Source organism: Camelus dromedarius, chromosome 13 (genome assembly GCF_036321535.1).
Source record: "Camelus dromedarius isolate mCamDro1 chromosome 13, mCamDro1.pat, whole genome shotgun sequence".
Taxonomy (NCBI): domain Eukaryota; kingdom Metazoa; phylum Chordata; class Mammalia; order Artiodactyla; family Camelidae; genus Camelus; species Camelus dromedarius.
In genome coordinates this window covers 67,250,785-67,265,366 of record NC_087448.1, presented here as the reverse complement: position 1 = coordinate 67,265,366, position 14,582 = coordinate 67,250,785, and the positions used below count along the sequence as shown (strand labels likewise).

The following is a 14,582-nucleotide window of genomic DNA, read 5'->3' as shown; positions in this document are numbered from 1 at the left end:
CTGCTCATCGGGGACTGTCCCCTCCGCGAGTGTGCACAGCGCACACCTCCACGTTCATTCCAGCCACAAACAGTAAGGATGATCGCAACCGCAGGGAAAGGAAAAACGAATGAATACACCTCCCTGACCTGCAAGTTTCTCATCAGCTTAACTAAGACTGCAATTCCTAGAGCACAGCCCCATGGTCTCCTGTACTGAAAGAAAATGCAGTAGTTCCAGCTGCAGTAAGTATTTTTTGTTATCCCCGTGTCCACTGTGAACAAGCAGACGGGGCCTTCACCTGACAAGGACGTCTTTAATGCCCATTTACACTCAGGAATTACAGCTCTCAAGTTCATCTCTCACACCCGTCCTCCAAGAACCTCTAATGGATTAGGTCTGTTCTATACACAGTGTTATGACATACTTACAGTTTCACAAGTAAGACACCTGGTTTCGTTAGTTAATGTTCCCTGAAAAATCTCGTGGACCCACGTGGGGTCCGCTGTGCTGTTGTTCTCACTGTCGATGTTTCCGTTGGGCAAACGACCATTTTGTTTTTCCTGCTTCCTCTCTTCTTGTAAAATATCAGCAATTGTATTTAGCAGGTAATTTAGGAATTCGTGGGCATCTTGCTGCATGTAGTTGTCAAAAAGCTCTAAAAATAAGAATTTATTAGAGAGTTATTTCAGAGTTAATAACTTCATTAAAAAACTGAATTTAAAAAAGAATGTCTAGCATTCTATGAGAATTAAGTACAAATGTTTGGCATCGTTAGGTGCGTACAAGAAATAGGTTATCTTTCATAAATTAGGACTGAATCTGGGAAATATAAAGTTATGGTGAATGAAAATCCTTTAAAAAAAAAAAACAACAGTAATTGATCAATGAGAATAGGGCAAAACCCACCCACACATGATGCACCGAGGAGACAAGAAGCAACTGCTTTCCACTCGCTGCTCGAATCTTACCCCACACGTGGTACAACGTGGCAAGTTTACAGCAGAAGCTGGACAACCTCTTGGCAGGGCCAAGCCAGATGCATAAGAACCACCGAGAACATTGTTAAAATTACAAATTACTGAGCCATATATCCCAGTACACAACCTGACTCAGTAAGTCGGAGATGAAGTCTGGAGCTCCTCCAGGTGGCCCTGCTGGGCAGTCAGGGAGAGGGACTAAAGGCCTCACTAATTATCTGCTAATCCAGGTAGTCGCTAAGGCCGCCTCCAGAGGGGAGATCTGGGACTCCACACAACGCCCCCTGCGGGTACACGAAGAGCAGGCGTGCTGGCAACACCACCATCCTAACATTAAGCTCTGGCCCTGTGCTTACTTCACACACCCCGAGGCTGAAGAGGAAGGACTTCAGAGGCAGGGTGGTCTCACCCCATCTTCTTAACAACCCTGTGACACCACGATTAACATTATTTTACAAAAGAGGAAATGGGATCAGAGCAGGTGGAGTCACGCTGTGAGGAAGCGTCAGGGCCAGGATTCAAAGTAGACCGGCCAGCCCGAGCACACACAAAGCAGTCGTACGACCTGGCCACACTCGGACGCCTGTGGCTTCTTGACCAGGTAGTGGTCTCAGTGCACATTTTAGAAGTTCCAGAAAGATTATCGCTTACAGTTTTTAAATGACAGACTAGAAATTGAGAAGAAAATTTAGGGAAAGCCTTCCAAGATAAAAATAATAAAAAATTACATTTTAGAAGAGCAACAGATATGACTGCATAAAATTAAGTTTTATGCATTAGAAATCATTTCAGAAGTCAGAAACAGTGAAACCTGAGAATTATTATCATCTTCAACATAGGGAGTTTATACAAAAGAAAATACCAAGTGGGCAAAGGACTTGAAATCAACAATTTCTAAGAACAAAATTCAAAAGGTTAAAAAAACACTCATCCCCATGGTAACCAACAAGGCCCGATGTTCCTGTCTATAAAATGGAATACCACGTTCCTTTGCAAGGTTATTATAAAGATAAAATGGTAACAAGTGAAAACATTCATTTTTATGAACATTCAAAGAAAAAGGGCTTTAAAAAGTATCACATTTAAGGTGCAGGTTTGAGAGCAAGACTGTTGGGGTCCCCATTACGGCTCTCCCCAGAATATATGCAAGTCGGAAGCAATTTACTTAATCCCTCTGGTGGATCTCAGGTCAAACACAACAACACCAGGGATGCCACTGGAGCCACACTTCATTTCCATGCCGTGAGTCAGCCCCGAGGAGTCGATACTTGGGAGAACAATGAAGGCGAGTCCTAAGCGCCACTGCAGCACCGGCCTGCTGTTAAGCACAGCTTAAGGCCAACGGACCTTTAATCCGGTACACGGTGTGTCCACTGGCTGCTGCCCCCCAGGGCAGGGGGTCCAGAGCGTCTGACACCACTGCCCGCCCTCCCTGCTCACAGGGGGAGCCACCGCACCACCACCGACACGCCAGAGAGCTGGCACCCCTGCGGAACCTTCTGGGCGTCCCCCCACCTCTGCGACCAAGCCCAGCTGTGCTCGGAACCCTCGGGGTGCAGCCCTTGGACCCATCGAGGCCAACATTGAGCTGACTTGCCCCCCAGTGCAGTAATCCCCACCCCCGGATCCCTGCCCGAGCCCCGGCTCCTGCTCTCCACGACCACCCCCCCCATGACCACCCTCAGCTCTGGGAGGCTCTTGCCCAGCCCTTCCTGCGCACCTTCTACCAGCTGCTTGCTGTTCTCACCCCCCGCCGACCTCTTCAACCTCTGGCATTTTCTAGCTCCCCGCTGCCCCTTCTAAACCACTTCACTTTCACTTACACATAAGAATTCACCCTCAATCAAGAAAGCTCGGAATATCTGGCCAGACTGCCCTTGACCCTCGTGGTTCTGCGGTCATCAGCTGACCCCGCCCCCACCAGCGGCCTGATCCATGGTGTCTCCGTCCACCCAGCTCCTGCACTGACCTGGTCGCTGTCTAGGCGGCTTCTGTCAGTGCACGCAAACCCCTTAAAAACCAAGAGCTCTCATCCCCCGCGTACCTACCCGCAGGTCACAATCCAGATTCCCCCCACCTCAGGAGGCCCACTAAGATGAGGGCCGGAAGGAGGCTGTGCCAGAGCTGATTAGGGATCTTGAGCAAAGTGGGAACAAATTGGAAAAGTCTTGGAAAAATCATGGAGAATCCAGAAGAGAGATGATGGGAGAGGGCCAGGAAAAAGATCTCAGAAACACTGTGGGGGCCTGGCTAAGGTGACGGATGAGTAGCTCACCGCAGCGGACCGCTACGTGCTGGCTTCATGCCACAATTCAGTCTCAGTTTTCCCTGGTAAAGAACTATTTTAGCATATATGCCTGCTTTTCAAAATAAATACTTCTTTTTAGCAAAGCAGAAGTGTGCAGGTGTTCTCATTTTTTAAAACCTGAAATATCTTTTTTTAAGATGTTCTTTCAACACAGAACAATGACTTCATATTCACAGAAATACCTCAAGTGACTTGAATGTTCTGGAAATAAGATGCAAAGTAAATCAGAAGATACTCTAAGTATTTGGTTAAAATAACATCTGGCCCATTTCCTACAAACATGGTATACTGAACATGCCCGACGTTGCAGAGCCTAAGCTGAGAGCAGCCACTACAGTTTTAAAAACATCAGCCCAGACCCATAAACATGAGAACAACATCCACTAAACAGCCCCAGGACAGTCCTGTGAACTGTGTTGTATCTGATTCCTAAACTCTTAGTTTTCCTATGGGTGCTTTCTTGCTAAGCAGCATAGTGGGAAACTTGGACTTCAAACCTGCTGTGGCAAATTAAACAAATTCACTCACTCATTCACTCACTCAATAAATATTTAAGTAAGCACCTACTATGTGCCAGGGACTGGATTAAGTACTAGGAACACAAAGGTGAGCAGAAACGAATGGGCTCCCTCTGCCAAGGAGCTGCCAGTCTAGGAGGGGAGACACAAGTTCATTATTAATAAACGTACATGAAATGTGTCAACTACTATAGTCCTGCCACAGCTGCAACATTCATGCAAAAAAAGAGGAAAACTAAATCATTGCCTGAGAGTAAGTTAAGTTTTCTTGATAATTCAGAAACAGCGATAGCTTTACATTGCAAAAAATATCTTTCATGCTCTTTTGGAGAAAACGGATTAAGGAATACGAGAAATTATATACTAAAATCTATTTAACAGCTGTTATTTGTGAACAACGAACATTTCCTCCCTTGAGGAAGACCAACACTTGAACATGTATTTACAAATTTGTCTGTATCTCTGCAGAGCACCTGAAATGCTGCTGTGTACATGCAGGTTCCCTAAGAGCCAGGACCCTTCCCACTGCTGCGTCCCTGGGGCTCAGGGTATCAGATGTGCATGGTATTTCCTGAATGAATAAGTGAATGAATGAACAGACAACAGGGGTTGAAACACTTATGATGACATGAGAAGAATTAAATTTGGCCACGAACAACGATGTGAACCAAGCACACGGCTAAGAGCCAGCTGGTCCGACCTCAAGCCCACCCTGGATGACCTCGCCCTCCAGCTGAGACAACCCTCACCAACAGAGTTAGGTCCCCCACCTGCGTGTCCATCCTCCCGAACAAGGGAGAGCCTCCGGGAAGTCAGCCATCCTAGATGGATGCCGTCGTCCCCTGCCCGCACCACTGCAGGGGCCTCCTGGCTGGTCTCCCTGCTGCTACAGGCGCTGCCACAGGCACCCCTTCCCACCGCGGGCCCCCGCAGCCGGCGGGATCTCCTCCTGCAGATCAGAGCCCTCCAGTGGCCTCCTGCAGCTTTCACAACAACCCCCAGCTGCCAGCCCCTGCTTTCGTGCTGACTTTACCTTCATCTTACCCCGCTACAGCAACAGTAATTTTCTCACTGCCTTTCAAGCACTCAGGGCAACTGCCATTTCTGCTCTATCCACTTGGAACAGTTTTGCCTCGGATCTTCAAATGATTTGTCTCTCACTTCCAATCTCTGATCTCATGTCATTAGCAGCTCCCTCATTCTCTACCACTCTTCCCTGCTTTACTTTTTTTGCAGCAAAGATGGACTGTTTCTCATAACTGTCTGTCTGTCTTGTCAGCCCCCTCAATTGTCTCCTGGTCCTGCATGGTGCCTGGCACATGAGGAGCTCCACACATAATATCATTAGTGCAACCAACCACAGGTTCGCATCACCAAAGACAACATATTTGGGAACAAGTGTTACCACACTCTACATAGGAGCTCGGTACCACAGCGTCTCATGCTACGATCAGTTAACATAAATTAACATTTCAAAACCAAAAATCCATTACCGAAATTAAAAGAGTCTTTCCAAGGGGTATCAAAACTACTATTAATATAAAGCAATAGTGGTTAAAACAATACAGAGCTAATACCTACTGAGAATATAGAATGTGACGTTTTTAACATAACATGGAAGTAAACTGATGTAAGAACTACAATCCAACAGTTAAAGTTACTGGAAATACTGAAACAGGTGACATACTTTCCAGAGATTTAAAACAAACCAGCAAGTAAAATCTCAGAAGAGTTTTGCAATGGATAACCTATTAAATCCTCTTTGATTTGTATACTCTTCTCTACACTAATTATTGGGGAAAAAAAATCAAAACATACAAAAGCCAGCAACATCAAATAATAAGGGTGCTTTTCTATTAAATATTGCTTCTAAAGCATAGGAAAATGAAACAAAGCTTATGAGAAGATGGGTTTGGAATATTCATTCTGGAATCAGTTTCCTTTAATAAAGTAATCAAGATGTCTATTGTGCATAAATTTATCTTGCCTAAACACACAAAAAATTCAAAAAATACTGAATTATTAAAAGATAATAAACACTGTAAAGATACCCCAGTTTTGATAGGCAAACATGTGAAACCACAGGAATTTAACTATATAGAACTTTCAGAACACAGTAACATCAACTCTGTGTTCAGCAAGAGAGTCTATCTAAATTAAAAAATCATTGCTCACTTAAAGACAATGTTATGGACAGCATGCACCTGCCCTTCCCCAAATTATTACGTTGAAATCATGGTCTGATGCTATTTGGAGGTGGGGCCTTTGGGAGGTCATTTAGGTCTTGAGGGCTGAGCATAGCGCCCTTGAGAAGAGACAGACAGAGCGTGCTTCTCTTTCTCCCAGAGCAAGAAGGCGGCCGTCTGCAAACAGGAGGAGAGCCCTCACCAGGCAGTCAATCTGCCGGCACCTTAACCCTGGACTTCCCAGCCTCCAGACTGTGAGAAATAAATGTTTATTGTTTAAGCCAAGCAGTCTATGGTATTTTTGGTACAGCAGTCCAAACTAAAACAGAACACATGCAATGTATTATTAAACAATAAGGTCAAGAAAAATGCACCGTCATATGAGAAAGAAGACAATGTGCATTCTGGGTAAGCTTCGTGTTTCTGATGCTGATAGTTTCTAAAATACTAACAAAATCACCAAGAAAGGATGGCATGTTCAATCACCACGTACAGTTGACCCCTGAACAATGCAGGGGTTAGAAGACCCTCCGCAGAGTCAAAAATCCGTGTGTAACTTACAGTTGGCCCCCTGTATACATGGGCCCCCCGTGTCTGGTCCCTTATCTGCAGATTCGAGCAAGAGCAGACAACGCAATGCTGCAGTATCTACTACTGAAAAAGTCCTCAAGTATGCGGACCCGTGCAATTCAAACCCACACTGTTCAAGGGTCAACTAACTGTATATGAATTTTCTACCAGGACGAAATATTTTAAGTTTCACACCAACACAGACAAAAAGACTCTCCAGGAAGACTTGAATCACTCCATCCACATTCTAACAGAGCTGTATTTGGCTTTCTTAAAAACAGAAGATACTGTACAGATCTATAATTTAAGAAAGTATGTTTAGCTTTAGTCAGGAAAACTTAAAAGATGTGTTTTTGTGAGCAATTAACCAACTGCTCTATATGTGTATATGGAGAAAATAAATAAAATCTTATTGTGGGTATCAGATTCAAGAATGATAACCTACAGCCATATCATTTCAGCATCTTCTAATGTTTTAGGAAACTACATACGACCCATGTTTATCTCAGCTCACATGATGATAAGCAGTGCCAGCTGAGTTAAGGGCAGGGCTCCCTGCTGGTGTATTTAATAACCACTCATGTTTCTTAAATCCAGCCTGAACTTCCCATGGCAGCCCAGCACGCCAGGCAGAACGCTGGGCCAGACGGCAGGGAGCAGTGCGGGGCCTGACAGGACACCTGGACGGTGCTGAGTCCCAGTGATACCATGGAAAGTGAGGAAGTGATGTCTACTTTATGGCTTGCTGTGCAAATTAAATGAAAAATATTTTAATAGAGAAAAGGGAAGTGGGATGTAATCAGTAACTGTTTTTAAAAGGGAGGCGGGGGCAGAGTGAAACTGCCCGCCCCGAGCCAGGCAGTTTAATGAACTGGGTTGGCACTTTCCGTCCCTGGGGTGTGACTCCTGGCAAGTCTTTTTGCCTCTCTTTTTTCACAGCTAACATGGGGGAAGTAACATGCTCTCTACATTGGGTTATTTTAAGGATCAAACAAGTTAATATACATGAAAGCATTAGAAAAACAACAAACGAACAATAACTGGAAAACACACACACACACACACACACTTTTCTTGACAGAAAAGCCAAGCAGGCAAAAGAGAAATTACGATTTCTCATTTCCTGGTGCACAGAATTTGATCTCTGTGTAACAAACTTCAAACAGTAACCACTCCTCACAGCCATCAGTGCAAGGCCGTCTCCTCACTCAACTGGAACTCCCTTAAAGACAGGAGGACCACCTTTGGTTTGTCAGCGGCTGACGCACCACCAGGCGTAAGGATGCCGGGCGACGCTGGCTGCGCTGCAGAACGCTGCACCCGGCCTTCCTGCCACGCAAGCAATACATTAGGAAGCAGAAGAATTACCATTTTCTTTCCGTAATCTTGTTATGAACTTCTTAGGAGGTATGACCCCCACCTTCTTCTTCTGAGTGGCTATGCTGTGGAAGAGGTCCGCCAAGCACGTGAGGAGGCTCTCCTTCTTCCTGGGCTGGCTCTTGTACGCTAGGACTTTCTCCCGAAACGGACGACAGAAGTACAGTGCCTGAAGAACCGAGTTGCAGTAGCAGGTATTCCCAAACTGGAAGAGAAAACACATGTTCTGTTAAATCTGGGGTAACACGCTTTCAAGAGAAAGAATTTCCACGTATACAGTGGAAAGAAGAGGAAGACAGGGCATTTATGATCCTCAGAAACCGAAAGCTATCAGAGAGCAGAAACAATTATCCCAACTACAAATTAGCTGTTTTAACACTAAATGGATGCTCTTGGCATCAGTTTCAGGTTAAAATTGAAGGCGAATAGTATGCAATAAATTTGGCCTTTACGAAAACTGACTTAAAGAACAACACAGTTTAAATAGTGAGATGAGTTAAGGTTTAGGATTCTGGAGAATTTTTTCTCTTTTCTTTTTCAATTCCCACTGTTATGACAGTATTTGTTATATACAAAGCATTTTATATATTGTATATTTAAAAATACAACTCTCAAAAATTCTTTTAAAAACATATAAGTGAGGTTTACTATCAGGTTCTTCAATGCCATCCAAAAAAAAACCACAACAAAAAAGATCCTCTGAAATATTAGGTGAAAAGTCACCAACGTGACAGCCTGACAACCACTGAAATATTAAGTGACTTCATTCTCATACGTTAGAGCGACATGGACTCAGCTCCAGGGCTGAGTCCTGAACTGCCTCCACCTCCCACTGGCCATGGGACCTGGAGTAGGAACCACAACTCACTGAACTTCCGTTTCCTTCTCTTCAATAAGGGGGGAAACTATCCTACTTTACAGAGAAAATAACACATAATTTGATAAATATTTTTTGCCTTCCTTTTCCTTCCCATTAACAGACACCGACTCCCAAAGCTGGCTAATAAGACGCCTAACAGTCCATCAGTGAGGATTCGGGGACTACCTGGAAACTGTGAGAGAGGAACAAGGGGCGCCCTCAGAGCACCACCATGGGTGAGTCACATACACATTACCTGCAAAAGGCTCAGCAGAGAGGAGCGTGTGAGAACGGGCATTCTTACATTATGTGCACAGACCCACACACTCTCGCTTATATTTAAAACTAGGAAGTATACTGACTAAACTTCCAGAAAAATAAAATAAATAAATACCAGGGAGGGTAAATTAAAAGCTAGTAAAAATGGTTATCTATAGAGAAAGAGGGAAAAGAGTGAGATTGCTCTGCATGTATACTGTTACAAAAAGTTTACTTTGTACCTAAATTTTTAAAAACTAAACTAAATCAAAAAAGAGAGGGGAAAAAAACCTCCTAAAATTAAAAACAAATAGATATAAATCAAACTTAAATGTATATCAAGTTGGTGGTAGAACTACATAAAGAAAAGGGTTACTTCAAATGACTTTAAAACACACACCTTTCACTACACCTGCTACCGAAATACAGTCTAAGAATAAAAAGAACAAAGAAACCTTAAGCTAGCACTCAGGAGTCATGCCGTTAGGATTAACCTATTGGTACTGCTATTTTGAAACCACTATAGATCCCCTGCAGGACAAAGCAAGGGAAGAATTAGGTTAACAGCCTTAGGGATCAAAATTTTTAATGTAAAGAAAAAAGACACAACAGTAAAAATCAGAGAAGTAAAAGCCCTTTAAGTTATATTGGAATTAGCAATATCTAGTGCCTTTTTGTAAATGTTAAAGTGTATGAGTGTGTGAGTGTGTATGCAAGTGTGTGCGCGGCGTGAGCGTTCTCAAGTTCTGTCCACTGAAAAGGCCTCCCCGGTAGTCAGTTTCCCCGCACCTACACTGTGGCCTCTAAAAACCCTTTTCCCACAAAAAGAACCAGGATGTGGCTACACAAGATATGGGACAGGAAATGTGTAACGTACAAGATGAGCCTGGAGTACACTTTTGTGTGGATTCAAGAGCCAATTTTCATCAAAAAGAATTAATGCAATGAATAAAAGGCACACCAACTACATAAAAATCTATGTAGTTTACTCGTCTGCAATGGAAGTTGTAAACTAACACATAAAATAGGAAAGCATCAAAGTTTTACCCTGCCTTTCTTATAAAAACCGTATTTCAGGGGGCACTAAAGTTCTTGTTTAGAAAATAATTTTGGCTAATAAAATTCAGAAATTGTTGTAAATATGGATAAGGCAATAATTATCAGTGGATACTAAAACCATCAGGTTAAATGCTGGTGGGGAACTTCAAAGTGGAGGGCTCAGATCTGAACCCCCAATGCACTCCAGCATCATTACAAATGAGCACACTTTTACGTCTCCTGATGTGATGTACCAAGAAACAGGTAGCAATTCCCACAGAGTATTCTTGTCTTAAAAAACAACAAAACCACGAAACTTTAATCTAGAGCCTAGATCGAACTACCAGTTTACAAAATACCCAGGGAACAGAGACAGAGGAAGGAGTTAAATATCTCAAAAAAGGAATAGGACGTGACTCAGTGAAGATTTACAACTTCTACATTCACATTGCCTGTCAGAGCCAAGAACTGATTTCTTAAGGACAGATGCTTGAGAAAGGCTTTCCAGAGAAATGCTAACATCAGTGCACGGCAAGGATGCACTGGTATTACTGATCACAAACACAGCCATGGCTACACTTCAGTAAAGCCTATCCCGGGCAGAGGACATCTGTGGTAGAATCGACAATGTTACCAAGGTTAACTTACCAACTACTCAGTGTTAGTCAGTCTGAAGAATACTAGTAATTGTACCACAGACTGGTGACTCTAATGACCAACAAACTAAGCCTGTGTCAACTGAAGACAAGACAAATCCCCATAATCTGCACATTTGTACTGAAGAGTAAACAACAGGGAACTCTAACAACTTCCAGAGCTGGAAGATAAAAACAAAAGACAGCATCTCGTGGTATGTTAGAAAATTTATGGGGGAAGGGTAGAGCTCAGAGGCAGAGCACATGCTTAGCATGCACAGGGTCCTGGGTTCAATCCCCAGTACCTCCAATAAAAAATTTAAAAAATAAATAAACTTAATTACCTCCCCCTACCAAAAAAAAAAAAAATTAAAAAGAAAACTTATGACAATGAAGCTTGACCTACTAATAAAAAAAGAAGCCACCAGCATAAGCTAAGGAGCTCGCATACTCGGTACAGAGTGCTCTAAGTCAGCCTCTGGCTCACGTTCCCACTAAAAGCAACAGCTAACATCACAACCAGTTCTCCGAAGTCTCCCACTGTGGTCTTCTTTCACTCACCGTCATCAATCCCATGAAAGAAAAATTAAAGGTTGAAACTACTATTATTTCTCCAGAACAAGCTAACTTTCAATCTTATTCATAACTTCGAAGCTTTTCCTTCAATTTCCCTGATTTTTAATAGTAACTTTCATTCCAGTTCCTAAAACCTAAAAATACACCCTTCAAGTACACAGCTTTCATGCAAAAGATTCTCTGGGACGGTTTCCTCCACGCTCTTGTTTCTGAATGCTCAATTTCTCAAAAAGACATCGCTTTCAGGTTGAAACCTACCCTGTGTTTTTTCAGCTGGTTCTGAAGATCAAAGGCATGACTAGGTTTAAAATCAGGGGAAACAAATATTAAAAGCTGCCACCCTCAAGGCCTGATAATTGACTTTTCAATTGTTTACTGAACACAGTGACCTATCCTTGCTTTCTCTAATGCTTTTGTCTCTAAGTCTTAAAACAAACGAACAAACAAAAACACTCTCCACAAAGACTTACCATATCCCTATCAGTGAGATCACTCTGAGCACACACCCAATATACGCATTTGTTTAGAAATAATATACGTCCATTATGTACACTAAAAATGTAACAAATGTGATTAAGATGAAGTAAATATTTTAAATTACATTAATTTTGTGTTTTCACTAACAATTATTAATATTAAAGAGAGAGCAGCAGATACGCTTTTTTGTAAACTGAGAGTAATAGATTTTATTACAGTGATTTGATAGTCTATCGATAGAGTTCAGTTATTTGGATATATAGTTTTACTGGCTATCAAAGTTGAAAAAGGCATTTTCACAAAGATACATACACAGGTCCAAGTGTTAGAGTCTCTCCTTGACAACCTTCATTTTCTAAATTATGGTATTAAATATTCAATCCTATCTTCCAAATTTATTTGAATTCATTTAAGTAATTATCTGCCTTTATAGCAGCAAAAACCATAGCAACTAAGCACAAAGATCTGAAACCAAATCATCTAGGTTCAAGTCTGGTCCTGCTACCTGAACCTGAAAATTACCAAGAAATTACCAAGCTGCTCTGTTCATCAGTTTCCTCATCTGCTAATGGGACTTATAATAGCACCTGCCTCTAAAGTCATGTGAAGCATTAAATGAATAATCTGCAGGAAGAACCTAGCATGGTTCAGAGCACCTCATCGCTACACAGCTATTTCTGAAACAACCTTTTTGAGCCATACACCCCTTTTGAAGAATCAGATTAGCTGAAATTAGATCACACAATCTGTAAATCCACATTTAAGTTACAATAAATTGCAACAGCAGACAGGCGTAGGGGTGACACCGTCATGCTGACACGTGGAAGCTGAGTCAACAGGACCACGCACACGGGGACAGGTGTGGGTGCCAGCGCCATCCACTTATTAATAATCAGTAAGCTCAATCTATCTTTCATCCTTAGGTAAAAACAAACATTAGGAATGCTAGCATTTTCTTCCCCAATGAATTATCTTACATATTTCATCAGGAGACCTCTGGTTTTAACCACCATTATGTCAACAGTATTACCTTTAAAAAAATATTTTAAAACGTTTAAATGCTCCACTGTCCCCCATGCTGGCTGGTGACAGTGCCCGCCCTGCGAACATCCCCTTCTAAGGGAAGGCCCTCTTACCTGGCCACAGCAGCTGTCTGGGCGGCCTTGTTTCACATAACTCTGTACCCCACATGCCCTGCCCACCACCCCCACTGCAGCCAAATGGACCTAATTCTAGTGGACACCCGCTCCTCACCCCTACCCTCACCCCACCGTCCCCTGCTTCCTGACAGGAGCTGACTTCTCTACGCAAATTCTGCGAGGCTGACAGTCGCAGGCCCTCTGCAGACCCTGCAACAGGGCTGGGCACTTCATCCAACCTGGACAGAGGCCCTGGGCCAGAGTTCTTCTGTCAGATGTGATACGGATCTCTGGTAACTTCAGCCTCGCGTAGTCCGTGGCCGTCAGGTAGAGAGAAACTAAAGAAAAATGAAATCCATGCAAAAGAAAATGGAGGCAAGAGACATTTCCCGACACATGGAAAAAAGTTTCATGTTTATTTCTCTCTCCTCGTAACAGCCCCCGTTCCCTGGTCCGGAGTGCCAGCTAATGACCACTGGCAATTCAGGTTAAAAAGCCATCTATAAGAATGGTCTAGCCTCACAGAAAGACGTCCTGAGCCCAACTCAACTTGTGTTTGGGGTCCCGTGGTGGTAGAAAGTCACCGCGGAACTGCGTGATACACACAGGCTGTGCGGTGGGGAGGGAGGCAGCACTGCTGGTCCGCGCCACCCTCCCCTGCCCACTTTGCGGAGGGAAGTGCTCACCACTACAAGAGACAAGGGAAAGGGCGATCCGGCTTATCAGATGAAAACAATATGTTTTCAAAGAATTCAGCTGCCTATATAAACAGCTGACATGAAACTGGGGTCTACTGCAGCAAGAGAAAGCTTCTGAAGGCTCCTCTGCCCCAAGTTGGTCTCTGCACCCACACGCCACACCAGTGTTTCTCCTCTCCAACTCCCAGCAGAGCTAACCCCACAGGAAACCCCCACCTACGGATTACGCAAATGACGGTGCAAGACATCGGAGTCATCACTGAGTAAACCGCCATAAAGCTGTCATTTGTGAAAATATTCTTCCAAGATAAAAATATCTACGACTGAAAATCATGGAAAATAGTTGCTAATAAAAAAGAAGTGAGGAGTAAACTCTGCTGAATTTTCTGCGTTAATTAAACTGTAGTTATTTCTCTTCTCTCCATTAAAAGAAAAAAAGTCTAAATTTCTAACTGCCCAAAATACATGTACTATTTCCTAAAAGCAAGTGCTACACTCGCTGGTCGCAAAAAGGGATCCAATCAGGCAGATCCAACAGGAACTCCGTTCAGCATTACCTTTTTGTAAGAGCAATTAAAGTGAACGTGGAAATGCACCCTTAGCTAAGAACAGACTGATGAGAAGGAAGCAGGCATGCGCCTCATTTCAACAAAATCCCGTTGTTAGGAAAGCTGGACCACCAAGCTCCTTAAAGCAGCTACACCCCACGCTGTCGACAGCACCACCTGGCAGGCAGGCTAGGACGGGAGGAAGGAGCTGAAACGTCCACCTCGGAATCAACTAAGCTACCCCTCCCCGACCCCTCAAAGCTCCAACCTTGATTTTTAGGGGACTCTTATAAACAGTGTGGTAACTCTACAAACAAAAAAGGGGGGAAAGAAAGGAGAGAGACTAGTGATGATAATTCAAGGATTGAAAAACAGGGTTTATGGAAAATGGCTAAAAGTACAGAACACAGCTGTGCTGGAGCCTGAGAGCACACAG

The 14,582-nt window shown here is 43.3% G+C and overlaps 1 protein-coding gene across 2 annotated transcripts in view; it reads right to left on the bottom strand.

The window, feature by feature from the left end:
• USP12 (ubiquitin specific peptidase 12) overlaps positions 1 to 14,582 on the bottom strand; it is a 68,445-nt gene that overhangs the window by 16,120 nt on the left and 37,743 nt on the right. For both annotated transcript variants that reach the window (XM_031465791.2, XM_064493251.1), the window contains exons 3-4: positions 7,910 to 8,123; positions 411 to 637 (exon numbers count right to left, since the gene is read on the bottom strand). In XM_031465791.2, the coding sequence (XP_031321651.1) occupies positions 411 to 637; positions 7,910 to 8,123 (441 nt within the window). The remainder of the gene's footprint in view (positions 1 to 410; positions 638 to 7,909; positions 8,124 to 14,582) is intronic.